Source organism: Podarcis tiliguerta (genome assembly GCF_965153285.1).
Source record: "Podarcis tiliguerta genome assembly, chromosome: 14".
Lineage (NCBI taxonomy): Eukaryota > Metazoa > Chordata > Lepidosauria > Squamata > Lacertidae > Podarcis > Podarcis tiliguerta.
Genome location: NC_139547.1, coordinates 727,109 through 754,767, shown reverse-complemented (window position 1 = coordinate 754,767; position 27,659 = coordinate 727,109). Strand labels below are relative to the sequence as shown.

General features: G+C 43.6%; 1 protein-coding gene across 2 annotated transcripts in view; it reads right to left on the bottom strand.

Annotated features, from left to right (window-relative positions):
- The window catches only part of CIB2 (calcium and integrin binding family member 2), a 43,464-nt gene that overhangs the window by 4,345 nt on the left and 11,460 nt on the right, over positions 1-27,659 (bottom strand). Inside the window, exons 2-5 of one of the 2 annotated variants that reach the window (XM_083412853.1) lie at positions 22,384-22,418; positions 11,823-11,934; positions 3,306-3,453; positions 1,534-1,729 (exon numbers count right to left, since the gene is read on the bottom strand). In XM_083412853.1, coding sequence (XP_083268979.1) covers positions 1,534-1,729; positions 3,306-3,453; positions 11,823-11,934; positions 22,384-22,418 — 491 coding nt within the window. The remainder of the gene's footprint in view (positions 1-1,533; positions 1,730-3,305; positions 3,454-11,822; positions 11,935-22,383; positions 22,419-27,659) is intronic. The other variant, XM_083412852.1, reaches the window with a different exon arrangement.

Here is a 27,659-nt window from a genome sequence, read left to right as displayed (position 1 = left end):
ATTTCAGTTCCAAAAAGGGAGAGAAGGTGGTATTTGAACCACAGCATTTGATTCATCAATCCTAATTTAATTATTATTTTTCAACCCAATACACCACTTAAGCAGTAGGAACTGTTTGGGGAAAGGCTGTGCTGAAACTCTGAATCTTGTTATACCTGTAATTGAATTCCCCCATTAAGCAAATCCCAAATAAGAAAGAACCCAAACTCCGGTCTTTTGCTACTACCTCTTGAGCAGTCCTTTCTAGTGGGTGCGTGTGGGTGTGCGCAGGCATGTGCATGTGCTGCTGCCCCATTGCAGTGATGCTAAATTCCTGGATTTCTTACCTTCACCTCGCAGGAGTAAAACCCTATCTTCAAAAGGAACTTGCAAGTTCCATCTGGAGATATCTGAGCAGTGGCTTTATCCTTTTCCTGTCTCTAGAGTGTTGTGGGGCAGAATGCAGCCAATGGTCTGTAGCCACCATTCTGTGTCCACTCGTGCAAGAACACTAGCAGATGGGTGAGTGTTAATGTTGTGCAAAGAGGAATTCAGTACAGCCGTTGCATTAGGTTAAACCCATTGAACAACCCTTTTCATGATCTATGGCACCACAAAATTGCCAGCAACTTGCTTATGGTAGGTGTTCTCTTGCTCACCTACATTCCACTGGTGCAAAGCATTTCACCAACACAGTAAGCACAACTGCTAAGTGATTTTAACTTGGCGCTACATTGGCTACAACCCCGTATCTTCAGGATCCTGACTGCACCTTCCTTTATGCTCTGCTCCTCCTCTCCACACATCTGCAAACAACGCTACAGAAGCAATGCCCTCATCCCATCCTGAAAGGAAAGCCTGCTCCCATTTGAATCATGGGGAAAGCTGTGGAAAGAAAATTTAAAATTCACGGCATGTAGTTCGCTAAAAGAAAACTATATGAAAATGATGTATAGATGGTATTTAACACCTGTAAAACTTGCTAAGATGTATAAAAACTCATCTAACTTATGTTGGAAATGTAAAGAAAAAGAAGGTGCATTTTTTCATATGTGGTGGACATGCAAAAAGGTAAAAGGCTTCTGGGAAATGATATACAATGAAATGAAAAAAATGTTTAAAAATATTAGGAGATGAAGTGCCAAAGAAGCAAAAGAGACTATTTATGTAGACAACCACAGCTGCCAGAATGCTACTTGCCCAGAAGTGGAAAGAAGAGGACGTCCCAATGAAAGAAGAATGGAAGACTAAGATGATAGACTATACCGAAATGGCAAAATTAACTGTGAAGATCAGGCAACAAGATGATGGAAAATTTAATCAAGAATGGGGGGAAACTATAGAGTATTTTAAAGAACACTGTAAAAATGTTGAAACATTAGCAGGGTGGTTGTAGCATTTATGAACTAAAGGTAAAATTAGGATGTGAAAATGAATTTGAAATTAAGTGAAGAAAAATAGTTACATGCAAAGAGAATAAAGGGGGGAATGGAAACTGGTGGGTGAGGGGAAGTCAATCCATTCTGGGAGCATTGCAAATGCTTATACATGTACCTGAGGAAATCAGGTGCTTTGGAAATCATGTTTTCAAAATCAGAAAATCCAAGCTTGCCATCACCGTCCATATCCGCTTCGTCGATCACTTTTTCGCAAACCAGGCTCACCTCTTCCTCTGTCAGCTCTTCTTTTGTCAAATTGTTGAGGGTTTTTTCCAGATCAGACTTACAAATGAAGTTGTCTGTGTTAAAATCTGGGCGAGCAAAGATGGGAGAAAACAGGTGGTCAATATGCCTCTTCTCCAAGGAAGCCCAAAGGGAACCCCTGGATGGCAGGTGACTAAAGGATGTGTGAACGTTATCTCAGTCAGGAATATCAGAAGAGCTCTGCTGGACTGAACCATTCATCCAGAATCCTGCCAACAAGATACCTCTGAAAATCCCACCAATGGGGACTGTTTGTCCCCCAGCAACTGGAATTGAGAAGTGGGCGTGAAGGTCCCACTCTTAGCCACCACGATTCATGGGTCACATCCAGATCATAATTCAAATCAAATTTAAAGCACATGGGCTTGGGAACCATAGTTTGCCCCCTCACAGCTACAGTTCCCAGGATGCCTGGAGGAAGCCATGTGCATTCAATGTATGTTGTGGCTGTGGCCACAGTTCAGAGCTGAGGAGAGACCATGACTTCACCTGCTTCCTGCCCCTGGTCACGGCTCCTCATCTGCTTCACGGCCAGGGGAAGGCTCAGGTCTGTGGCCCAGAAGGCTTTACAGCACGGGGGGGGGGCGGGTTCCACAGAGTTTAGAGCTACAGGGGCGACTTTTCCAAGTAACCATTAAGTGACCATTACAGTCCTCCCCAGTTCCACTTTACAAAACAGCAGGCCAAGGGGGTGAATTCGGCAGGTGTTGGCTGCTCTACACCAGGTGCTTGCCGATTAATCTTGCAAATGCATAAGAGAATGGCAATTAAAAGGCCATTGCCTTGATTTGTTTTATTGTCTTTGGCCCAAGAAGCAGGATTAGCATCAGCCCTATTTAATTATAGAGCTGCAGAATGACATTTAGCATGTTGGGTAATTGTCAGTAAAACAGTCGGCATGGATTTATTTGCAAAAGCTCTGGCATCTGGTAGGTCATTCTGAAATAAAAAAAATAAATCAGAAAGCGTTTTTTAAAAAATATCGGGCCCCCACCTCACCCAAAAAACGCTTTGGTGAATTTTAAAAGAAGTTGTTATACTAAATCAATTATATGCTTCTGAGAATGTTGCTTCTCAGAAGCCCAAGGTTTGTTTTTTTAAAAAAAAAATTGCCGTTGTTCCATACGGCAAGAGTGAATGCACCATTTCCAACTACACAGCACCCCCAGGAAGCTGAGGGAATCATAGAGTTGGAAGGGACCCTTGAGGGTCATCTAGTCCAACCCCTGCCATGCAGTTTACCCATGAGATCGCCTTACTTCACATATGCCCCTTCAGCTGCTTCAATCTGTAGAACTGCCAGAGGTGTCGCATAATATTCATTCCGCATTGTAAAAAAAAAGTGTGGCAGAACTTTGGAACTCTCTGTCTATTGACCTCAGCCTTCACTGAACTCTTTCTGCGCCTGCTAAAATCTTTTTGTGTAGACAAGCCTACGCTGATATGTAGAACTTTGTTGTGTGTTTTAATCTGTTTCCAATTTATCACTTATTTATTTATTACATTTTTATTTACAATTAAGCAATGTATAAATTTTATTAAATATAAATCTGAAATGGACCAAAACAAAATTCCCTTCCCTTCTGGTCGATGTTCTAACCCAATGCCAATTCCTCTCCTTACCATAGACCTTGAAGGCGTAGATTGCTTTTAGCTCTCGAGGGGCCGTTTCGCTGAGTACAGAGAACATGTCAACAAAGTCATTGAAGCTGAGGCTCCCCTCGTCATCGTCAGAAAAGGAGTGGACAATCCTCTCCCGGAAGGGGTTCTCCTGCAGAAAGACAGAATGCATGAGCAACTTGCAGATTTGCTTCTCTTTTAAAAAGAAACCCAAAAAGGCAGCACTTTAGCTGAAACACCCCTTTAAAAGTCTCTCTGTATCACCCAAAACAAGTGTACAACCAGGGCTTTTTTCCCAGGGGGCACTCAAGGGTACGCAGTACCAGCACCTCTTTTTTTGTTGTTAAAAAGTGCGGCACTTACGGTTACAACTTCATGCTGAGTACCGGGACCTATTTTTCTAGGGGGAAAACCACTGTGTACAACCTAATACAAAATCCCAATTATAAGTAAGAACTCTGAATCCCCACAAGAGATCACTGGTGAAAAGTCCATTTCAACGCTGAGTTTTTCTCAAGCTCCTGCAAATCATTGGTGCTTTTCAACTCCTGAGGAATGACTAGTTGCTCCCAACTACTCGAAAGTATAGACTCTCTGTCTCCCAACCCTCAGCTTGTCTTGGGAGGTGATTTCAGTGCCCAGATTGGCCTTGTTTCCCCACAAAATACAATATTATCTGGACTAAACTTGGAGGACAAACCCGAAATCTGTCAGAGGGCAGCAATGGACACCACCTCTAACCACACTGGGAAATATCTTTGTGAGCTTATAATTAAGCATAACCTTTTGTTATGCAATGGGCATGGTCAAAGGGATCAAGAGGGTTATTTTACTTTTCTAAAAAAAAAATGTTTATTAAGTTTTCCATTTAACAATCCAATCATATAGCATTAGTTAATCCGAATTATACCAATACATATCATAAAATCCAAATATTTTGCCGAATTTTTATTTTTTTTGTTGGGGCTACCCATGCTTCGAGTTCAGTTAGGATCCAATCATCTCATATTTCTGCTGCTTTAATGTTCACAAGTCCCATCTTCCAATCTTCTTGTTGTTATCGTTTTTCTTCTTAATAACCTCTGAGTTGTTTCCACAGGCGAGTTGAAGCAAGCATTATTATGTTTCTGTGTTCTGTGGACTTTCACACTGATCCAAAAGTCCTATTTGAGCGGCAGGCGCCATTTTGACAGTTCCGATGAAATAAAGTCTAAGCGTCTGCTCATTAATTTTCCCAGACCAGTTGCTCCATAAATCAGCCTTTCCAGGGGAGTTTTTGCCAAATCAGACGTACAATCCAAACATGATAACAGAACAGTGGCTCGCCTCCCCCTTTGACTGTAAATCGAGGGTTATTTTACTTTTATCTCCCCCAGAGGCTTTACTAGCACCATAGATTATATCCTAACATCCAATAATGTGCCAATTGACTGAGACACCTTTAGGATAATTCCCAGAGCTGAAAGTGACCACTTTCCACTTGAGTTATCTCTGACATCATTCGTTTCTCCTGACTTTCCTAAATTATTGGATGAAACGGAATATCTGATACTTGGAAAGAGGAGGTTAAAATGGAATGCACAGGTCCAAGAAAAAATGATTCAGATCCTGGATTTCATGAATTTGCTTTATTAAAGGGGGAAATGTTGTTAGAAACAGGAAACATAATCAGACTTTATTAGAACATAATCAACCAAATGCGCCCACTGATGTCCACAGCTAGTGAGTAAAAAATAAAAAGTTTCAAAGACAGACTTGGTTTGATAAGGAATGTCAGAATAGCAAAAAATGCCTATCTTAGAAAATTGAAGTTAAAACATGACAAGCACAATCTTGCTCTACAAACTGAGGTAGCCCAATTATGATACAATTATAAATTATTACTTAAAAGCAAGAAACAAATATATTATGAGCAACAGTGGAAAGCATTGGGAGATGCAGCACTTCAAAAGAACTCACGAAAATTTTGGCATCTCGTTGCCCAAGGTACAAATGGGCTGGGCTACTCGTTAGAAGTATCTGTACAAGGAAAGGATTGGGTGACATATTTTACAGGAATATACAGCCCCCGCTCTGACTCATTCTCACAAGTTTACTATACTCAGTTATTAGAACTGCCAGAATGGCCAGACGTCACACCCAATCAGATTAAGAGGCTAATCGTAAGCCAACTAGCCAATAAAGCTCCAGGAGAAGACATGGTCCCAATGGAGATCTATAAGATAAGACCGGATTTCTGGTCACCCATTTTTGCAAAACTGTTTTCATACATTAACAGCTCAGGTTGCATACCAGAAGGGTGGAAGCTGAGTATAATTGCCCCAATATATAAGGAGGAGAAGAAGAGTTTAGATTTGATATCCCGCCTTTCACTCCCTTTAAGGAGTCTCAAATCAGCTAACATTCTCCTTTCCCATCCTCCCCCACAACAAACACTCTGTGAGGTGAGGGGGGCTGAGAGACTTCAGAGAAGTGTGACTGGCCCAAGGTCACCCAGCAGCTGCAGGTGGAGGAGCGGAGACGCGAACCCGGTTCCCCAGATTACGAGACTACCGCTCTTAACCACTACACCACACTGGCTGGTGGTGATAAGAAAAATCCTGCCAATTATAGACCCATTAGTTTATTAGATGTAGCCTCCAAACTATATGCCAGGCTCCTTCTTGGAAGACTAGAAGAATGGGCAGATACAAATAAGGTAATATCTGAAGCCCAGGCAGGTTTCCAAAGAGGGAAATCCACATAGGACCAGTGCTTTCTGCTATGTAAATACATCCATAATTTGAAGCAAAAACTATATGTTGCTTTTATCGATCTAAAGTCAGCTTTCGATACGGTTCCTAGGCATGCATTGTGGCAGAAATTAGAAAAGACAAATATAGACCGTCATCTATTATTTCTCATCAAAACATTATATACTGACACATCAATACAAGTAAAGGTGGATCTGGCCGGCCATCTTACTACTAGAATTATGACCATTACTGGAGTCAAACAGGGATGCATTTTGGTGCCTTTCTTGTTTAATTTTTATATTAATGACATGGTTAAAGAACTGGAGGGCCTACGGCTTGCCCCTGTCACAATTCTTGACCAAAAATTCTCAGTCTTAATGTATGCTGATGACCTAGTACAGTGGTGCCCCGCAAGACGAATGCCTCACAAGACAGAAAACCCGCTAGACGAAAGGGTTTTCCGTTTTTCAATGCGCTTCGCAGGAGGAATTTCCCTATGGGCTTGCTTCGCAAGACGAAAATGTCTTGCGATTCTTGAGATTTTTTTTCGCTCCCCACCCCCTTTTTCTAAGCCGCTAATAGGGTTGCTTCGCAAGACGAAAAAACCGCTAGACGAAGAGACTCACGGAACGAATTAATTTCGTCTTGCGAGGCACCACTGTACTTGTATCTAGAACCCAGGTAGGCCTGAGATGGCTGCTTGCGAAATTAAGTTCATATTGCACGAGGAATGCTTTATCTATAAAATACACAGGTCATTGTATTTGGGAAGCGCCCTAAAAAGCATGTTTGGTACCTGGATGAACACATCATAAACCAAGTAGATACGTTTAAATATCCGGGATTTGTTTATTCAGAAGCATCATCTCAGAATATACAGCTCTCCAATATTAAATTTGCAAGCCTTTAAATCAGCAAAAGCTATTTTGAAATTCGCTGTTTGTAAAGGTGGAAATCTGCTTAACCCAGCTCTATCTGTGTATAAAGCCAAATCAATGGCCCAGATTTTAAATGGTGCAGAGGTTTGGGGTACCTCAAAGGTCTCTGGTTTGGAACCCCCACAGAATTATTTTTAAGAGTCCTTTTAGGTTTACCCAGAGACATGCAATCTGCCATGGTCAGGTTGGAGACTCCCATGTTGAGCATAGAGAGCCAAATAAATAAAAGAATCTGCTACTGGTTTAGAATTCAACAGATGGACAACGCTAGGCTACCAAAAAAATGCCCGATTGAGCTCTCAAATGGATTACCCCTTAAAAACTGGGTACATCACGCTGCCCAACTGATGGGCAAATATGACCTCTCAGTGACTGAGATCAAATAACTTCCCTTATATTCCCAGAAAAACATTTTTAAATGAACCATAAGGGCAGTGGAAATTAAAAACAACCTAAACTCTATGTACACATCCACATGCACCCCATTATATTTTAAACTTAGAGAGGCCCATGAACAAACACCTTATTTCAATGAACTGACTTTTGTACAACTTCGCAAAGCTTTTACAGAGTTACGATTAAATACAATAAACTCTGCTTATAGAGATGGGAGACACAGAGGCATACCAACAAACAAACGTGTTTGCATTAGGGGATGTCCTGAAGTAGAGGACCTTATGCATTATATCTTGCGCTGCCCCTTATATAACGAAGCAAGAGAATGATTTTTAGCACCTATAATGACAAGCTCCCCTGGCCAGAACCCCTCTGACATGATTTTATATCTGCTCGCAGACATAGATAAGTATGTGACCTGGCCTGTAGCACTCTTTACAGTCGCCGCTAGGAAAATTAGAGCAAATTATATAGCCAAGATAGCCACCAACTGTAAAGGAGATGAATTTATTTGACCATACCTACAATTTATTTGACCCTACAAGCTAAAGGGACGCGGGTCATGCTGTGGGTTAAACCACAGAGCCTAGGACTTGCTGATCAGAAGGTCAGCAGTTCAAATCCCTATGATGGGGTGAGCTCCCGTTTTCTCAGTCCCAGCTCCTGCCAACCTAGCAGTTCAAAAGCACGTCAAAGTGCAAGTAGATAAATAGGTACAACTCCGGCGGGAAGGTACACGGCATTTCCGTGCACTGCTCTGGTTTGCTAGAAGCGGCTTAGTCATACTGGCCACATGACCCGGAAGCTGTACGCCGGCTCCCTCGGCCAGTAAAGCGAGATAAGCGCCGCAACCCCAGAGTCGGCCACGACTGGACCTAATGGTCAGGGGTCCCTTTACATCAAGATATGGCAGGGGGTTGGACTCGATGGCCCTTGTGGTCTCTTCCAACTCTATGATTCTATATATTCTATCTTTATCACCAAACTCCGAATATAATTGCATACTGTATTAATTAACATTATTTTTAATATATTAGTGGACATGTGGTGATTTTAGCCTATAAATCTGTTCAAAGTCTTAACCTGTATATTAAGGTACTTCTATAGCTCTGTTTAGAGTAGGTAATGTTTTGATAATATAAATGTTTTAATTTTTTTGTATTAATTCAGCATATTTCCTTTTAACTGTTGAATGATTCTGTGTACATTGCAGTATCCTTTGGCTATGTGCAATAAAACTGACTGACTGACTGACTAGTTGCACAGGTAAAGCTGCAAATGTCAGATGGCTGGAGCCTCTAAGTTAACCAGTGGAAAAGAAGCGTGAAAGTAGAGCTGCAAGAATGAATAAGCTTTTCCAGGCTGGGGGCTTGAGGTTCCTACCCATGTCCCAGGGCTTCCCCTTCAAGACTTCCCAAGTGGTAGGACCAGGAGCAGCCTGCTAGTGGCACAGGTGCCCCGGGTGAAAGCCCAGTGGTTCATGGGAGATGTCGAACAGCTCTTACTGTCAGGAAGTTCTTCCTAATGTTTAGGAATGTACTTTTCAGCACAGCAGGGTAGGGGCAGACTTCATTCTCCCCAGGCAACCCCATCCCTACTCTTACTACCACCCAGGACGTCAGGAAGGGAAACAGTGTTTTGGCAAGTAGAGGGGCTGGGAAGGAGTTTGTTCAGAGGGCTAGAGAAAGCAGGCAGGGAGGGCAGCGGGGAGCCGGGATTTTGTGAAGCCTGTCTCACCAAAGCTTACATCCCAGCCCAAGTTGGAAAAGCAGTGTATCATGGGAAGCTGCCTTCTGCTGACTCAGATAGTTTGCACACCACTCTCAGTCCCGTCTGCACTGACGGCCACAGTTTCCCAAGGTTTCAGGAAGAAATCTCCTAGTCCTACCTGGAGAAGTTAGGAATTCAACTGGAGACCTTTGGCCTGCAAAGTCTGTGCTCTCTCTCTCCTTCTCCTAGATGGGCTCCCTTCCCAGGTGGATGAGCCCCATCTGCCCCTCACTTCCCTCCATAGCACGGGCAGAAACTGCCTTCTTGACCGTTGGACCCACTCTTGGTCTCATCTACTCAGTCCGCCAGTTCCAGCAACACAGGAAGCTCCCTTATACAAAGTCAGGCCATTGGTCCATCTCCTTCAACACTGTTTACACTGACCGGGAGCAGCTCTTTTGGGTTTTAGGAAGGATATTTCCCAGCCCCTACCTGGAGATCTCTTGCACATGCCAAGAATGTTCCATACTGCTTCCTCTAAAGTGATGCCAATGTGGCCACACAAGGCACATTTCTTTTCTTGCAGTCCCTGTACACAAGTCCCCTGCCAGTCCACCGGGAGGATGGGCCAGGCTGGGACGAAACAGTAAGACATGCCTTTCCATTGCAAAAAGCAAAGCAGAGCCATTTGCCGTCTCCCCCCATGCCCAGGTTGGAACGTGAGCAGCAGCCGTCTGAAGAGTTATTATCTGCACCAGACATAACATCCTGGGCAAACCAGGACTTCAGCAGCCTCTCTCTCCTTTCCACGCCCCTGCATTACCACCAACCGGTTTCTCTTACAACTGAGTATATTGCCACAGGATCCAGTTACGGTGATGGCAGTTTGCAAAGTGATGAATTAAGGACACTCAGAAGCAGGTAATGAACCTAAATCGTACCGCAGGGCTGCACTCTTATACCAGGGCCCCCCATGCGGTCTGCCAACAAATGTTATCTGGCCCTCAGGTGACCCTACCTAATTTTAATTGAAGTGCAGAGAAAAAATGCCCACAATTTCATTCATTTGGGGGAACCCCCCCCCAAAAAAAGTTGAAAGAGTTGGAGAATATTGGGGTGCTCCAATGCATGCAGTGGCTACTCAAGAGGTCTGGATCATACAGTCAGGAACACCTGCATCCTGCTCTCCTGAGCCAAATTCCTCCCCTTCAGAGGGTGATGCCATGGCTTCTGAGGAGCTGATGGAGTGGGATGGGGGAAGCAACACTCATGTCTGCTTGTGTGAGTTGCCAACCTGAGCTCCACTTCAAGGTGTGACCCTGAACTTGAACTCCTGCTGTAAACCCTCAACTGGCTGCAACCTCCACCTGGAACCCACCAGTGTGTGGGCCACTGGCTGAGTTCCTGAGCCAGGAAGACTCATCTAGACATACTGAGAAATGCAAGTAAACACTGTCTTCCAAATGGGGCTGGACACGTGGCAGGCACCATGCCATTCATCATGCCAGGAGTTAGGCCACTCTTCTTCAGCCTGCAATAAATCATGGAAACCCTGAGTCCACCTTCCATGTGAAGGCACAGGTTCATACAAGCAGCACCTCCATGACATGCTGGCTTAAGCAGGTGACCACCACCTTGCATAATAATAATAATAATAATAATAATAATAATAATAATAATAATAATTTGTAGACCATCCATCTGACTGGGTTGCCCTTCCACAGGAGGCTGTTCCACAGGGTGGGCACCACTACCAAGAAGGCCCTCTGCCTGCTTCCCTGCAACCTCACTTCTTGCAGTGAGGGAACCGCCAGAAGATCCTTGGAGGTGGACCTCAGTGTCTAGGCTCCATATTGTATGTTGTGATCTCCCATTTTGCAATCTGATGAATTGGTACCTTTTTCTCCCCTCCACCTTCCTTTGTTCCATACTGAGCATACAAATATATCATATGGCAACTGATCATCCCAAAGCTTCCTTCAAAATGTGAAGCGTTAAAATTAACTCATCTGTTGACTCAACCCAAGAATTTAGACTCCTGTATATAATGTCTTGAGTGGTCGATCACCCTGTGCATATATGAAGTTACAAGGCCATGGATATGATGTAAAGTAATCTTCAAGGTTGTGAGCAGGTCAAAGCAACCAAGCTGTAATGGCTCGAGAATAGACTCTGGATGAAGTCATGGATTGCCCTGGGAATCTATGGAAGAAGGGAGGCAGGGGGAGGTGGTATACCCATATAGCCAAATATGAAAACATTTTTAAAAAGAAAGAAGCTGAATTTACATGGAAGTGAGGAACCGATCTAAGCAAAGAAACGAAGCTCACAAGAAGTGCCTGGCTCTTGAGTCAGGCCAAAGGCCCTCATGCAGTTTTCACAGTTGTCAACCAGGTGGCCCTGAGAAGCCTACAAACAGGACCTGAGGACAACAGCCCTCTCCCCATTGGTAACTCCCAGGAAGAATGGAGGAATGGAGATAGTGTGGTGAGGAGGAGGCACAGCACATTTCCCGCCTCAAAAAGTTGGGCACCAGTTTGCTAAGGTTTGCTGGGGGTTGTAATTCTGTGAAGGTGAAAACTGCAGTGCCTGGAATTTTTTGACAGAAAGAATCTGTTTCAAATCTGCTTTAAATGTATGGTGTGTAAGCAGCCTTACAGCCAAAGTCAGTCCCCCCAGTCAAAGATTTTGTGGGGTTGGGCTGCAGAAGAATGGCAGAATGGAGACATGAAAAGTAATACCTTTAGCTCTGGCATGTTCACTATAAGTTGCATAGGTAGTTTAACATCTGGATTCTTCGTATAGTCCATAGGTACCATGTTTGGTGCCAGTTCGTGGTAGCGGCCGTGCAACCTGTAAACAAGCACACAGACACAAACAGAACAACACACAGAAGAGGCTGTAAGGAACTGTTTCCATTCCACAGTGCAGACAGACTCAGGCAGACATGCTGCTCTAAAGCCCTCTTTTATTGCAAACAAAATAGGCTGGGGATTGAGCTGCTGAGTCTTCCTCTCAAAGCAATTTCAGCTTAGCCCAAGACCAGGCATGCATGTTATACTGATCATCTCTGCAGAAGGTCTGATTGTTGAACTAGAGCAACGCTAGCAATGCATCCTCAAGAAGTCCCCGCTAGGAAAATGTACTAATAGCACTGCTTATTCTTCCAAGAGATGCTCACTTTTCTTGCAACCAAATCAGAAATAAGTTGCTAATTAATGGCACCACATATCTCTAGGGGGGTTGCTGCTGGGGGGGGATTACTGTTTAATAGACCATGAGACAATTTCAGACCATGGTTTAGAACCCGCAAGAGGATAGGCAGGAGTCTTGAAACAGTACACCTTCCTTTCCCCTTTTCCATAATTTGAATTCCTATTTGGGTCAGGAACAATTTGGGAAAGTCTAGCCTTTCGTTGTTATTGGCAAATACATTTCTGGCAATCTGCAGATACCCCAATTGTGGTTTGTTCCAATTCCACACTAAACAGTGGAAAAGGAGTGGGACAAAGGGAAGTGTGGAGGAGCCCTGAGTGCAGATGACCCCTCAACCAGACAAGGGCGTCCCCTGTCCCTATTACTATTTATCTTGGTGTTGGAAATTCTGAATAGGAAAATAAGGAATGATTAAGTTGTAAGAGAAAAAATCTTATAAATTGAGAGCTTACGCTGATGACCTTATCATTACTATGGAAAACCCCCAAGAAAGTTTACCAAAGTGATTGAGGTGATAAAAGAATTTGGACAGGTGGCCAGTTTTAAAATTAACTGTAAAAAAAAAAAAGTTAGTTAAAAATATAGGGCCGGAGGAAAAGAACGAACAAAAAAATTACTGGATTAGAGGTGAAGAAGAAAGTCAAGTACTTAGGGATTTGGCTAATGGCAAAGAATATCAACCTATATCAGGATAATTCTGTAAAAACTTGGAATGAGATAAAAAGAAATTTGGGGTGGACTACATCTTTCTTTTTGAGGAAGAATCTCCACAATTAAGATGAATGTCCTTCCGAAAATGATTTTTTCCCTCCAGACTATTCCGGTGTTAGGGGGAATGTGCTGCTTTAAGGACTGGCAAAGAGACATTTCAAAATTCACATGGCAAGGGAAAAGACCTAGGATTAAGCATGAGCTATTAATTGATGTTAAGGAGAGAGGGGTTTTTTCCTTGCCTGATCACAAATTGTATCACAATGCAGCATGCCTATCTTGGATCCGTGAATGGGTAGTACTGCAAAACACAGACCTGTTGGACATAGAGGGGTTTGACAGCCATTATGGTTGGCACACATACTTGGCTTATGACAAGGTAAAAGTCCACAAGGGTTTCTTGAATCATATGATAAGAAAACCCCTTTACAAAGTATGGACTAAATATAAAGATTTACTCGAACTGAAAACCCCTTGGTAGCTTTCCCCTATAGAAGCTTTTGCAGTTAGGGAAAAAAAATATGAAAAAGAACTGGGCAACTTATAAAAACTTATAAAACCTTGCTGGAAGAAAAAAATAATAAATAAAGCCTAAAGAAATTTGAGGAGATCCGAACACAACTAACTGATTGGCTCCAATATTCTCAACATAATGAAATATTTAGAAAAGACAAACAAAGGGGTTTTGCAGCAGAGTTATCAAGATAAGAGAAAGATTTAATCCAATTGAAATAAAAACTTTTATCCAAGATGTATAAACTCCTCCTTGATTGGAAAGTCAAGGAGGAGGAGGTAAAATCAGTTATGGTTCGATTGGCCCAGGATTTTGGCTATAATATCCAAATGGATGTGTGGGAAAGACTCTGGAAGGTAGACATAAAATTCACTGCATGTTATAATCTGAAAGAAAATCTGATTAAAATGTTTTACCGATGGTACCTGACTCCAGCCAAATTAGCCAAAATGTATTTAAAAAATTGAATGTTTGCTGGAGGTTTAAGAAGTCAGAAGGTACAATGCTACATATGTGGTGGAACTGTGTGAAAGTTAGAGAATTCTGGGACATTATATATAATGAACTTTTAAAAAATCTTTAAATGTTCATTCAAAAAACCCCCCAGAAACCTTCCTGTTGGGAATCATGTATAATGAGATCCCCAAAAAAATTTATAAGAATTTTCATGTATGCAACAACTGCAGCTAGAATTTTGATAGCAAAAAATTAGAAAGGAGAAGTGATACCCACCAAATTAGACTGGCAGGTGAAGATGATAGAATATATAGAACTAGCCAAAATGACAGGAAGTTTAAGAGATGATTCAAAACAAAGATTAAATAAAGAATGGAATGTTTTTAAAGAATATTTACAGATACATTGTAAAAACGTAAACGCTTTGATGAGTCTAGACTGAACCTTGCAGGACAATATGGGACAGTAATAGATAAAGTGATAATTAAAATTAAGAAATGATAATACAAAGTGTGAAATCGAAAATGAAGCCTAGAAAACATTGTGGAATGAATGGAAATCAAAGGAACATGTGATTTTTTGGGGGGTCTTTTTGTTCTTTGGTATTGTTACTGCATTGTTTTATTTTGTTTTTATTGTTCGTTTGTTTTTAAAGTATTGTTTCGATAAAGTACTGTATTTTTCGCTCCATAAGACGCACTTTTTTCTTCCTAAAAAGTAAGGGAAAATGTCTGTGCATCTTATGGAGCGAATGTGTGGTCCCTGGAGCCGAATTGCCCAGGGGCAAAAAGCAGATCGTGCTTTTTTTCCCCTTCTTTTTTTTTTTTTTTTTTTTGAAAGAGGGAAGTGGATGTCGAAACAGAGCTGCTGATCGTTTGCCGATCGGGGAGAGAGATAAGGGACGCTAGAGATAAAAGAGTCTGCCTGGGAGGGGGGAGGTAAGGAGAGCAAACTTGCAAAGTGAGGAAACAGGAAGACTAAAGCAACAAGGAGAGAAATTAGAAGAAAAGGGGGAGCAAAAAACTGCTCCAGCTATGGAAAAGACCCTAAGACAAACAAGAGGGAAGGGAGGGTTGAAAGGAAACAGCTAATCAGTGGGATCAGAAGAGAGATAAGGGATGCTAGCGGAAGCTGCCTGGGAGGGAGGAGGTAAAAACCCATGGATCCTCAGGATTTTTACATTGGGTCACCTCAAATTCACCATCAGATCACATAACATGTCCATGGCTACAGCCTGCACCAAAAAAATCACGCACCCACTGTTGCCTGGGGCCGCAATGGAGCAAAAACATGGTTACAAAGTATGGATCCACATGGATCCTCAGGATTTTTGCATTAGGTCACCCCAAATTCACCATCAGATCACATGGCCACAGCATGAACCACAAAAATCATACATCTACTGTTTCATTCAGAATATTTTTTTTCTTGTCTTCCTCCTCTAAAAACTAGGTGCATCTTATGGTAAGCGAAAAATACAGTGTGTGTGTGTGTGTGTGAGAGAGAGAGAGAGAGAGAGAGAGAGAAGATGATCCCTCTGCCTACCCAGACAGGAAGTCCCTATCCCACTGTCAGTAGCTAACTTAAGTTCCATTCTGCCTCTTGATTGGTTGCTAGTCTTTCCAGCTCTCACTGGTTGCCGGGGAACCAGGAGGTGGACCCAGGGCCTGCTCATCTCAGCTGGTGCATATTGGGACTGGTAGGGTGAAAGGCAGGGTGGCGCCAGAGCCAATGCAGGTGAAGCCAGCACCTGACGGGTTGTAAGAAACAAGTCAGGCAGGTGGGGGGATGGCTGCAGTTGACAGGGCAGTGCCCTCTTTGCTAGGCTGTAAGGCCAACTCTAGCCGGCTATGCAGACCTCTGCCACCTTTGTGACAAGAACTTCCCAGGAGGCAAACTGCTGGGAATGGAAGATAAAAGCTGGTAATAGCTCATTGATTAGGAAGGCTTGAGTGGCCATTAGACCATGAGAGATTCTGAGCATCTCATTATGTCTCCTCCACAACAATGCCTGCAGAAGAGATTGCAAACCAGGAATGTGCATGGACAGGGGCGGGGTACATATCTCACCATTTCCAGAGCCTCGGATTTGAGGAGGATCCTTTCCTTCCCCCTGATGCACCCCCACCAAAAAAGGAAACATCAAACCCTGAGACGTGAACCAAACAGTGTTTATGAGATTTAGTAGAAAACTGCTCCAGCATACATTTTGCAGTGCTCGATGCATTTTCTGCAACTGTTTTCCTCACTGGTGGGGGATTTTCTCATTTTCAATGAGAACATATAGTCTTACATTCCTAAAATGTGCCTGAGGCCCTCTTTCTCCCACCCAATACTGCTGAACAGCCACACTGTGCCAAGAAACAGAGGGGACATTTATCATATGTGGTGGTCATGCAGAGCAGCTAAAGAATCTGGTGAGATTATTTATAATGTGATAAAAAATGTTTTAAAGTTCATTCCCAAAAAGACCAGAGGCGTTTCTCTTAGGAATAATTGAGTCAGATGTTCCTAAGAACTACTGTATAAGAATTTATTTCACTATGCAACAACTGCAACTCGAATTGTATATGCCCAAATGTAGAGGGAGGGAGCAGTCCCAATGAGAGAGGAATGCTGAAAACAATGAGTTGGTGAGTCTAACCAGCAGAATAAGAGAGCAAGATAAAAGAGTATTTAAAGAGGATTAGAAAAATGTTTGTAGAATATATGAAGAACTACTGTAAACAGGTAAAAACGTTAGCAGGTTTAGAATAAATTCAGCAGTACAAAATATGCAGAGATGAAACGAGAAACGAGACAATACGGAGTAATAATCATATGCAGTAGTAAAAGATATTAGAACCCACGGAAAGGAGGAAGGGAAATCAATGTTCATTTTTTTTAAAAGATTGCAAGGTTATATTAAAATTGTAATGATGTAACAATATAAATAAAAAAAAAATAAATAAAAAACAAGAACACCACCACTGTGGGAAGTATCCTGATATTGTAAGGTTATTACTGATTTTTTTAAAAAAACTTGTAAACTGCTTCAGAAGAATTTGCTACCTTCTAAAAGTGGGATAATGGTGCTGATAAGAAATTTTATTTACACATTTTTTTCAAACTCAGAAGTGATGGATTTCAATTTTCTCTGCATATTAGTTTGTAAGATTTTTCTCTTCCCACCCCACAAATTTAGGATACATGAGCAGAATCCTTTTGACTTTCTGAAATCCCAAAGTCCTTCTGGGATTCAACTGGAGCAGATACAAAGGGATGCCAGGAACTCGGAGCAATGATGAGGTGGAGCTGAGGGATTCCACTCAGACCTATCCAATCCCTGCTCTGTCCAGACGAGCAGCTTTGAATGTGAGGGGAGAAGGGGCCAGGTGAGGTGGAGACAGAAACTGGGCAGCTATCCAGGATAAATATCACATTCAGCCAATGGATGGGTGGGCCATGTTCAGTCAGCAATTTGCCAGCTGACTGAACATTCCATTTTCATTTGTGATGCTTCTGCAGGAGAGCAAAAAGCATTCCTGGGCACCTGGATTTGCTGAATTGGGTTTCTTGTCCTGAAGCCTAAAGGGAGAATTTTTTTTAAAAAAACAGATGGGCTGCGAAATGAGTAGGCATTATGGGGGGGGGGGGAGAGATGTGATGGAGAGAAATGATGGCTTATGGGTTTTCTTTTTTAATTTTTTTTTAATTATGGGCTGAAGCTTTGGACACCACAGCAACTCAAGTTAACTCTGCCCACTTTGCATATAGAAGGGTCTCAAGCTGAATGTCTGGCATCTCCAGTTAAAGAACTGCGTCTCAGAGCTGGGAAGGGAGGTTTGCTAGAGACTGGATGAGACCAGCCTTCCCCAGGGCTCAGTGGTAGAGCATCTGCCTTGCAAGCAGAAGGTCCCGGGTTCAACCTCCACCCCTCCAAGCAGGGTGTGCAGAGGGACTCCTACCAGAATCCCTGGAGAGATGCTGCCAGTCAGTGTAGAGAAATACTAGGCTAGAGGGGCAGGAGGGGAGCCCCAAGAAGCCTCTGGCTGGTGAGGAGACCCCTCCACCCCCAGCTTGAAGAGGTCCCTTCAGAGCTTCCTCGGAAACTCCTGTGAAGGACAGCAATCAAGCTTGGCTCTTCTCAAGATATCCCTGGGACACCAAAAACCATAAATAACACAGAAATGGGGGGGGGGGGGAGGCTATGGCCAGACAATAGCTGATGTCATAAAATTTACCTGTGCGTAGGAAGGGGGCGGGGGGGGGCGCCCCGGGTGCCATCATGGTGAGGGTGACAAATGATCAAGGAACAATTAATGCTCTACTAGGGTGGTTCATAAAAAACTTTTTTTAAAAAAAGTGCCTGCTCCAAAGGTCTTATCTTAGTACACTAGGGATTATATAGCTATATGTGAAATTCCATGCATATCAGTTAGTATCTCGACCCTCCAAATAGCTGATTACTTGGCCATTTTCCTATGTCGTGAAGGCTGAAATTTCCATTCAGTGGAGCAGGGTCGAGATATTAACTGATATGCATAAAAGTATATAGCTATATACTCCCTAGTTTAGTAAAATAAGACCTTTGGAGCAGGCATTTTTTTAAAAAAGTTTTTTATGACCCGTCCTACTGCCCCACCCTCCGCTTGGCTTCCCGGGTCCTGGAAAGTCGGCCTAGGTGAAGAAAATGAGACGCCGCCGAGTAGACTAGGCCTTGCCTTGCCTTCGCCCCGCCCCCTGCACACAGCCGATTGGCCAGCTGGGTTGGGGGCGGGGCGAAGGTAAGGCAAGGCCTAGTCTACTCGGCCTCCTTTTCTTCTCCTAGGCCGACATTCCGGGCTGCTGAGGAGGCCTGCCAAGGCCGCTGCCTGTCCTGCGCACCCCCTTCGGGCCCGAACCCCCCTCCGAAAAACCTTTGCTGCCCCCCAAAGTGGAGCGTGCGGGACCATGGCAGCGCTGCCGCCCCGTTTCGCCCGCGTGTGGCGCCGGGAGGAGCAGCTCAGCGCCGCCCTGGGCGCTCGGCAGGCCGGCCTCCCCTTTGCCCCAGCCTCCCCTGCGTGAAGCTGGGACCCCCCAAAAGCAGTTGTGTAATTAAAAGAAGATGAGAAAAAGCAGCAAAGCTATTCTGTGGCCAATTAGGGTCTATTAATGAAGTTCACACTTTTGACAACCAGTCTGATGCTTTTGCAGAAAAATATTGCTAGACGCAAGACTTTTATTTTTTATTTCTTAAGCCCTTTCAGTCTCCCATCTCAAGGCTAAGTACAGCAAACAGTACATTCCCACCCGTCTCCCCAAGGCTGGATTTGATTTACTTTTGTGTGCTGGTGTATCTGTGTCTCCCTTGTATCTATTAGGGACTATTCTCTCGCCTTTCCTTTGATATCTATGCTACTGATTACTTCTGCTGTTTTAATTTTAGAGAAAGTGTTTAATTTCAAAAGGATCTGTACTATAGAATAACACTGGTAACAATACATTGAAGACAAGTAAATCTTTTGGGGAGGGTGGTCCCAGAGCCCTAGCGCCCCCACCCCAAAGAGGATCCAATGGGCGGACTTTGGCACTCTTTTGTCTTCCCCTCCCTCAAGGTCTTTCTCTCTATCTGCGCTGGCTCCCTGCCTGTTACGTTACATGCGAGGAAACCCATGTGGGGTTCCTCTCTGTGTAAAGCCTAAACACAATCCATCCTGTAGATTTAAGTATCTGTACACAGTCGGCTACTTGTTATCAGAGGCGCAGAATCCATATTCCTTTGTAAGAAAATATGAAATAACGTAAAACCAAAATTTTGAAGGCAATTTTTTTTAAAAAAATCAATGGGTAGGGGGGGTGACAAGAAATTTTCTGCACCAGGTACCACCTGACCTTCCTACACCTCTGCCTGTGGCCTTCCAAAAAATCCAAAGCTGAAAGCAATTCTCCTTAGGAGTGATTTCATGTTGTGACAGACAGACCCAGAACCAATTAGCTGGCTCAGTGGAAAGCAACACGGCCCCCTCCGTGAATCCATAGGCGGGAGGGTGTTGCATCTCTCAGAGGCCAAGTCCCGAGGTGCTATGTGCTCCCATGGATGTTGTGCCGCATACACTTTCAGAGATCCATGCTCCAACTGGGATGCCTGCTGAGCTACCCTGAAAAGCCTGCTTTTTATCTCCATCTATTGCCAGTTACTAATGGGATCTTGGAGCACATTTATTTCTTTCTTTCTTTCTTGCTGTGGACAAGCATCAATCATATTCCCTCATTAAAGGTTTTCTTCAAATTATCATTGAAAGAAGAAGGAGACAGGCAAAAATCCATTAGCCAGGGGAGGCTCCCAGATTTAATTATTCTACTCTCTTGAACATTTTTACAGGAAGGAGAAGGTGGAACTGGGCCATGGAGCCTGACCCTAGGTCCTTTGGGAAAGGGCAAGGTGGGGAGTTGTCATCTTGGAATGAAAGTCCACCCCTGGCTACTCATCACGGCTGCAGTTAATCTCAAGATTTTGAATACCAGTAGATGATGAGCAGCCATGAAAGAGAGAAGTTGTTCAGGGTGCAGAACCTCCTTCAGTCCAAGGGCCACATTTCCACATGGGAAAGTTTTCAGGGGCCAGAGGCAAAAGCAGACAGAACACCAGTTTGGGAAGGATGGGGGGTTTGGCTGAGCCATGCAAAGATGCAGCATACCTAGCAGACAGAAAATGTTGGCTGTTCCTAAGGGGAAATATTTGTGAGGAAGGGTCAGCCAGGCAGGGCATCCATAAACCAACGGAGACTGTACCCATTAGCACAGTTCCCTTATTCCACCCTCCAGTGCCTGCCTGACACATTCTCTTCTCCTCAGACTATTATGTTCTTTGTGGGAACTGAAAGTCCTGCAGCCTTGGCTGGACAGAGAATTATCATTCATTTTTATTTTACCTTTTAGGTACACTGAACACAGAAGTGACACCTGTTTTTGCTGAAATGAATACATATAATTCTAGGGAGGGTCTACACTAGCTGGCACTGCTGTAAGTGCCACATAAAACCCTTCTGCACCTGCAAGAAATTGATCTCTGGTTGTGGCAGCACCTATTCTGTGGAGCTCCCTGCCCATTGACATCAGGCAAGTGCCTTCACTGTACTTTTTTCAGTGTCTGCTGAAAACATTTGTGATGAGACCAGCCTGAAAGCATGAAGACATGACATTTCTTCTGGTATGGGAAACATCTGTAAAAGGGAGCAGAGACTCCTTGTCTGGGTCATCATCATCTGAGCGTGTTCATTGATCGGTATCTCAGGAGGCTCTCAGCTAGGAGGGCAGGAGCAACCCTGGCCTGAGTTCTTGGGCAGCAGCTGACAGCCAGAGTAGACAACACTGGGCTAAATGGTAGGAAAGCCAGACAGTGCCTGGAAGCAGGACAATCACTCCGTTGTAGAAAGTGTGGTTTGTATGGTCCCTGCTTCATAGATCCCTGGAATCTCCACAATAGATAAGGCAGGAGGTGATAGGAAAGACCTCTGCCAGAGCCCTGGAAAGGGCACAGCTAGCTGGGCCTCATCCACTCAGCTTTGCTCCATGTTTCTAGGCATACGCCCAGACTTTCCAGGTCCGTCTCCAAGCAGGGTGTTTGTTTGTCCCAGCACTTTCCCCAGAAAAAAAACACATTTTACCGCTGAATTGGAGCAACCAGCTATCAGGTTCTGAGAATTGCTGCTTGCTCCAATTCAGGGGCAAAACACAGGTTTTCCAAGGGAAAGCACCAGGACAAAACAAAGCGCTCAGCTGCGCCTGGGAAGCCTGGATGGACTTGTGCCTAGAGGGCCCCCAGCAAAGGCCTGTGCAGATGAGTCCTCAGCAGAGACAACGATGGTCCAGATCAGGCAGACCAAGGCGGTGGCCGCCAGATGGTGCCAGGCAGCAGCTTGCCCTCACTGGGATCATCTTCTCCCTCTTAAACCAAACCGATAAGAACGCAAGAACATGCAAACAGCCTGCTAGATCAGGCCTAGGACCCATCTAACCCAGCATCCCGTTCTCACAGTGGCAGATGTCTGTGGGAAACTGACAAGCACAAAAGCCCTCTCCCTGCAGTTTCTCGCAACTGGTATTCAAAGGCATCGCTGCAGAGGCAGAGCATGGCCACCCTGGCTAGCAGACATCCATAGCCCTCTCCTCCGCCATGAATTGGTGCAATCCTCTTTAAAGCCATCCAGGTTGGTGGCCATCGCTGCTTCCTGTGGCAGGGAGTTCCATAGTTTAACTGGACTAGTTTTATCTTGCTTCACTTGGGTGGTTTCTATATCACCAAGCATTACATCTCAGTACACAAACCCTTTCTTCTAAAAAGGAATCTGAACTTCCTGAATTCCTTCCACTGGGAATGATGTGAGCACCACCACCAGCCCCACCACAAATTAGCAGAGCAGAAGGAAGTGTGATCTGCTTACCGAAGGATTTCCTTTCGTGTGAAGAAAGTGCAGTCCTGCAAATGAGACAAAAAGAGAAAGGAAACATTGTGTTTTCATTGGGAAGGTGGTAAGAAAAGTGGGTGGTGGTGATAATTTCATTTATGAATCGCTTCCTGTGTGGCATCCAAAAACAGCTGGCATATAGAAAACATTTAAAACAATGGAATCTGTAAGAACAATTAGAAAACAATTACATATAGAGAAACAACTTAAAACAACAACAGCACAATTATGTTCTGTGTTTAAGAAAATGCTTTATTCTCTTGCTAACTATGCTGTTTTAAATGTGTATTCTACATTTGACCTCCTTTAGTAATGTCTTATTTTGAAAACTTTAGGATAATAAAAAAAGTTTGCTGCATAAAATGTCTTGTTTTGAAATCTTTAAGATAAGAAAGATAATGGAGCAAGCTTTTTCCAGCTCTGAAGGGCAGGAGTCAAACAAGACAGGAGATTTCGACTAAACATCAGGAAGAACTTTCTGACAGTAATTGCTGTTCAGCAATGGAATGGTCTCCTTCCTTGGAGGTTTTTAAGCAGAGGTTGGGTGGCCATCTGCCAGGGATGCTTTCTGGCTGAGAGGACCCTTGGGGGACTCTTCAATCTCTATAATTCTATGATTTTACAATATTTTACTTTTTTGTTAATTATGTTGCTTTGAGTTTATATTTCATGTTTGATCTTCTTCTGTAATGTTTAATTCTAAAAATTTGATGTTTTAATGTTGATTGCAAACTACTTTGAGGTATTAATGTTAAAAATATAAAGTAGTATAGAAATAAAATGAATAAGAATAAGAAATAATGATTAAATAAAAACAGCAGGGATAAAGCTCTCTATTTAGAAGAAGAACTTATTCAGTTGTTGCCAAAAAGACAAGACTCTAAGAACATGAGCAGAGCATCTGCTGGATCTGGCTGTTAGTTTCTGCTTGTCACTGTGCAGTGCTTTAAGTCACAAGACTCTGTTTACATTCCAGAGACATTCCAGGCTGTTGGAAGTCTGATGGGAGACGGATGTGATGTTACTGTTTCCTGTTCCTTTGTTTGTTTCAGTTGCTCTCTGCTTTCACAGAGAGAGGATGTGTTTTCTGTCTGCGTAGTTAGGAAAATAAAACTCTTTGCAATGTAGCCATAAATCTCATCACTTCCACATGCTGCTTTGATTCCGGAGGAGCTCGGCCACTCGCAGCTTCCAACATTTTTGGTTATGGGCCCAGAAGATGCAGCTTATCTTCTCTGCATGTCAAGAAGATTGATGAGAGGTATGTGCTCTAGCTGTATCATCAAGGGGGAGTCCTCACAGACGTCATCCCAGAATGCAGTGCAACCACTAGATGGTGCCAAAGCTTTGAAGTCAGTGAAATGCTACTCATGTGGACGTCTTGGCCACGTGAAGAGGGAGTACAAACATCCCAAGGCCAAGACAACAGAGCAGCGCAGAGAAAGCTCAACACGTGGAAAAGGCAAAGGCAAAGGGCCAATGTCCAGGACAACGCAACACAAGGCTATGGTCTCACGCTTCACTCCAAAGGTCCAGAAGACGTCTATATCTTTCTTCATCGTTGACGCGGGAGCGACCCGGCACGTCTGCAAAGACAAACACCTGTTTGTGTCCTTTACTCCGCAGGAAGGTGCGATTCACCAAGCAGATGACCACACGATCTCCAGTCAAGGCTATGGAAGGGTTGTTCTTCACAGCTTGGGTGCATCGATACGCAACATTCTTTTTGTTCCAGATGCTGCACACAGAGCTGTCCAATCCTTAACAGTAGGATTGTTGACTTGTCTGCTCAGCAAATTTGTGCTAACTACAATGTCAGGTCTTGAACATCTGGCAATGAAGTTTAGTTTGCCTAGCACACTTCTGTACAGTGTAGTGTCAGAAAATGCTTCTTCAGTATCATCTACCTGATAACCTGTTGTCATTGGTGTGTCTACAGGGTTAGCATCCATCAGGCTTAGTTTGGTTAACACATCAGCAATTTTCTGTGACTGGTGTACTAAAATATTGTTGTTGTTTAGTCGTTTAGTCGTGTCCAAATCTTCGTGACCCCATGGACCAGAGCACGCCAGGCACTCCTGTCTTCCGCTGCCTCCCGCAGTTTGGTCAGACTCATGTTTGTAGCTTCGAGAACACTGTCTAACCATCTCATCCTCTGTCGTCCCCTTCTTCTTGTGCCCTCAATCTTTCCCAACATCAGGGTCTTTTCAAGGGAGTCTTCTCTTCTCATGAGGTGGCCAAAGTATTGGAGCCTCAGCTTCACAATCTGTCCTTCCAGTGAGCACTCAAGGCTGATTTCCTTAAGAACGCTATTTGAAAGGCACTATGCATTACAAAGACAACAGGCATATAAAAGATATGACGCTGGAAGATGAGCCCCTCAGGTCGGAAGGTGTCCAACATGCTACTGGGGAAGAGCGGAGGACAAGTACAAGTAGATCCAGAGCTGATGAAGTGGCTGGGCCAAAGCCGAAAGGACGCTCAGTTGCGGATATGCATGGAAGCGAAAGGAAAGTCCAATGCTGTAAAGAAAAATATTGCATAGGAACCTGGAATGTAAGAACCATGAACCTGGGTAAGTTGGATGTGGTCAAAAATGAGATGGCAAGAATAAATATTGACATCCCGGGCATCAATGAACTAAAATGGACGGGAATGGGCGAATTCAGTTCGGACGACCATCATATCTACTACTGTGGGCAAGAAACCCGCAAAAGAAATGGAGTGGCCCTCATAGTCAACAAAAGAGTGGCGAAAGCTGTACTGGGATGCAATCTCAAAAATGATAGAATGATCTCGATACGAATCCAAGGCAGACCTTTTAACATAACAATAATCCAAGTTTATGCACCAACTACTGGTGCTGAAGAAACTGAAATTGACCAATTCTATGAAGACTTACAAGACCTTATAGAAATGACACCAAAGAAGGATGTTCTTTTCATTATAGGGGATTGGAATGCTAAAGTAGGGAATCAAGAGATAAAAGGAACAACTGGCAAATTTGGTCTTGGAATTCAAAACGAAGCAGGGCAAAGGCTAATAGAGTTCTGTCAAGAGAACAAGCTGGTCATCACAAACACTCTTTTCCAACAACACAAGAGACGACTCTACACATGGACATCACCAGATGGGCAGCATCGAAATCAGATTGATTATATTCTCTGCAGCCAAAGATGGAGAAGCTCTATACAGTCAGCAAAAACAAGACCTGGAGCTGACTGTGGCTCAGATCATCAGCTTCTTATAGCAAAATTCAAGCTTAAACTGAAGAAAGTAGGAAAAACCACTGGGCCAGTAAGATACAATCTAAACCAAATCCCTTACGAATACACAGTGGAAGTGAGGAACAGGTTTAAGGATTTAGATTTGCTGGACAGAGTACCTGAAGAACTATGGATGGAGGCTCGAAACATTATACAGGAGGCAGCAATGAAAACCATCCCAATGAAAAGGAAATGCAAGAAAGCAAAGTGGCTGTCCAATGAGGCCTTACAAATAGCGGGGGAGAGAAGGCAAGCAAAATGCGAGGGAGATAGAGAAAGATACAGGAAATTGAATGCAGAATTCCAAAAAATAGCAAGGAGAGACAAGAAGGCCTTCCTAAATGAGCAATGCAAAGAAATAGAGGAAAACAACAGAATGGGAAGAACCAGAGATCTGTTCAAGAAAATTGGAGATATGAAAGGAACATTTCGTTCAAAGATTACCATAATAAAGGACAAAAGTGGTAAGGACCTAACAGAAGCAGAAGACATCAAGAAGAGGTGGCAAGAATACACAGAGGAATTATACCAGAAAGATATGGATGTCTCGTACACCCCTGGTAGTGTGGTTGCTGACCTTGAGCCAGACATCCTGGAGAGTGAAGTCAAATGGGCCTTAGAAAGCATTGCAAATAACAAGGCCAGTGGAAGTGATGGTATTCCAGCTGAACTATTTAAAATTTTAAAAGATGATGCTGTTAAGGTGCTACACTCAATATGCCAGCGAGTTTGGAAAACTCAGCAATGGCCAGAGGATTGGAGAAGGTCAGTCTACATCCCAATCCCAAAGAAGGGCAGTGCTAAAGAATGCTCCAACTACCGCACAAATGCACTCATTTCACACGCTAGCAAGGTTATGCTTAAAATTCTTCAAGGAAGGCTCAAGCAGTATGTGGACCGAGAACTTCCAGAACTGCAAGCTGGATTTAGAAGAGGCAGAGGAACCAGAGACCAAATTGCAAACATGCGCTGGATTATGGAGAAAGCTAGAGAGTTCCAGAAAGACATCTACTTCTGCTTCATTGACTATGCAAAAGCCTTTGACTGTGTTGACCACAGCAAACTATGGCAAGTTCTTAAAGAAATGGGAGTGCCTGATCACCTCATCTGTCTCCTGAGAAATCTCTATGTGGGACAAGAAGCTACAGTTAGAACTGGATATGGAACAACTGATTGGTTCAAAATTGGGAAAGGAGTACGACAAGGCTGTATTTTGTCTCCCTGCTTATTTAACTTATATGCAGAATTCATCATGTGAAAGGCTGGGCTGGATGAATCCCTAGCCGGAATTAAGATTGCTGGAAGAAATATCAACAACCTCAGATATGCAGATGACACAACCTTGATGGCAGAAAGTGAGGAGGAATTAAAAAACCTTTTATTGAGGGTGAAAGAGGAGAGCGCAAAGTATGGTCTGAAGCTCAACATCAAAAAAACGAAGATCATGGCCACTGGTCCCATCACCTCCTAGCAAATAGAAGGGGAGGAAATGGAGGCAGTGAGAGATTTTACTTTCTTGGGCTCCATGATCACTGCAGATGGTGACAGCAGCCATGAAATTAAGAGACGCCTGCTTCTTGGGAGGAAAGCAATGACAAACCTAGACAGCATTTTAAAAAGTAGAGACATCACCTTGCCAACAAAGGTCCATATAGTAAAAGCTATGGTTTTCCCAGTAGTGATGTATGGAAGTGAGAGCTGGACCATAAAGAAGGCTGATCGCCGAAGAATTGATGCTTTTGAATTATGGTGCTGGAGGAGACTCTTGAGAGTCCCATGAACTGCAAGAAGATCAAACGCATCCATTCTTAAGGAAATCAGCCCTGAGTGCTCACTGAAAGGACAGATCGTGAAGCTGAGGCTCCAATACTTTGGCCATCTCATGAGAAGAGAAGACTCACTGGAAAAGACCCTGATGTTGGGAAAGATGGAGGGCACAAGGAGAAGGGGACGACAGAGGATGAGATGGTTAGACAGTGTTCTTGA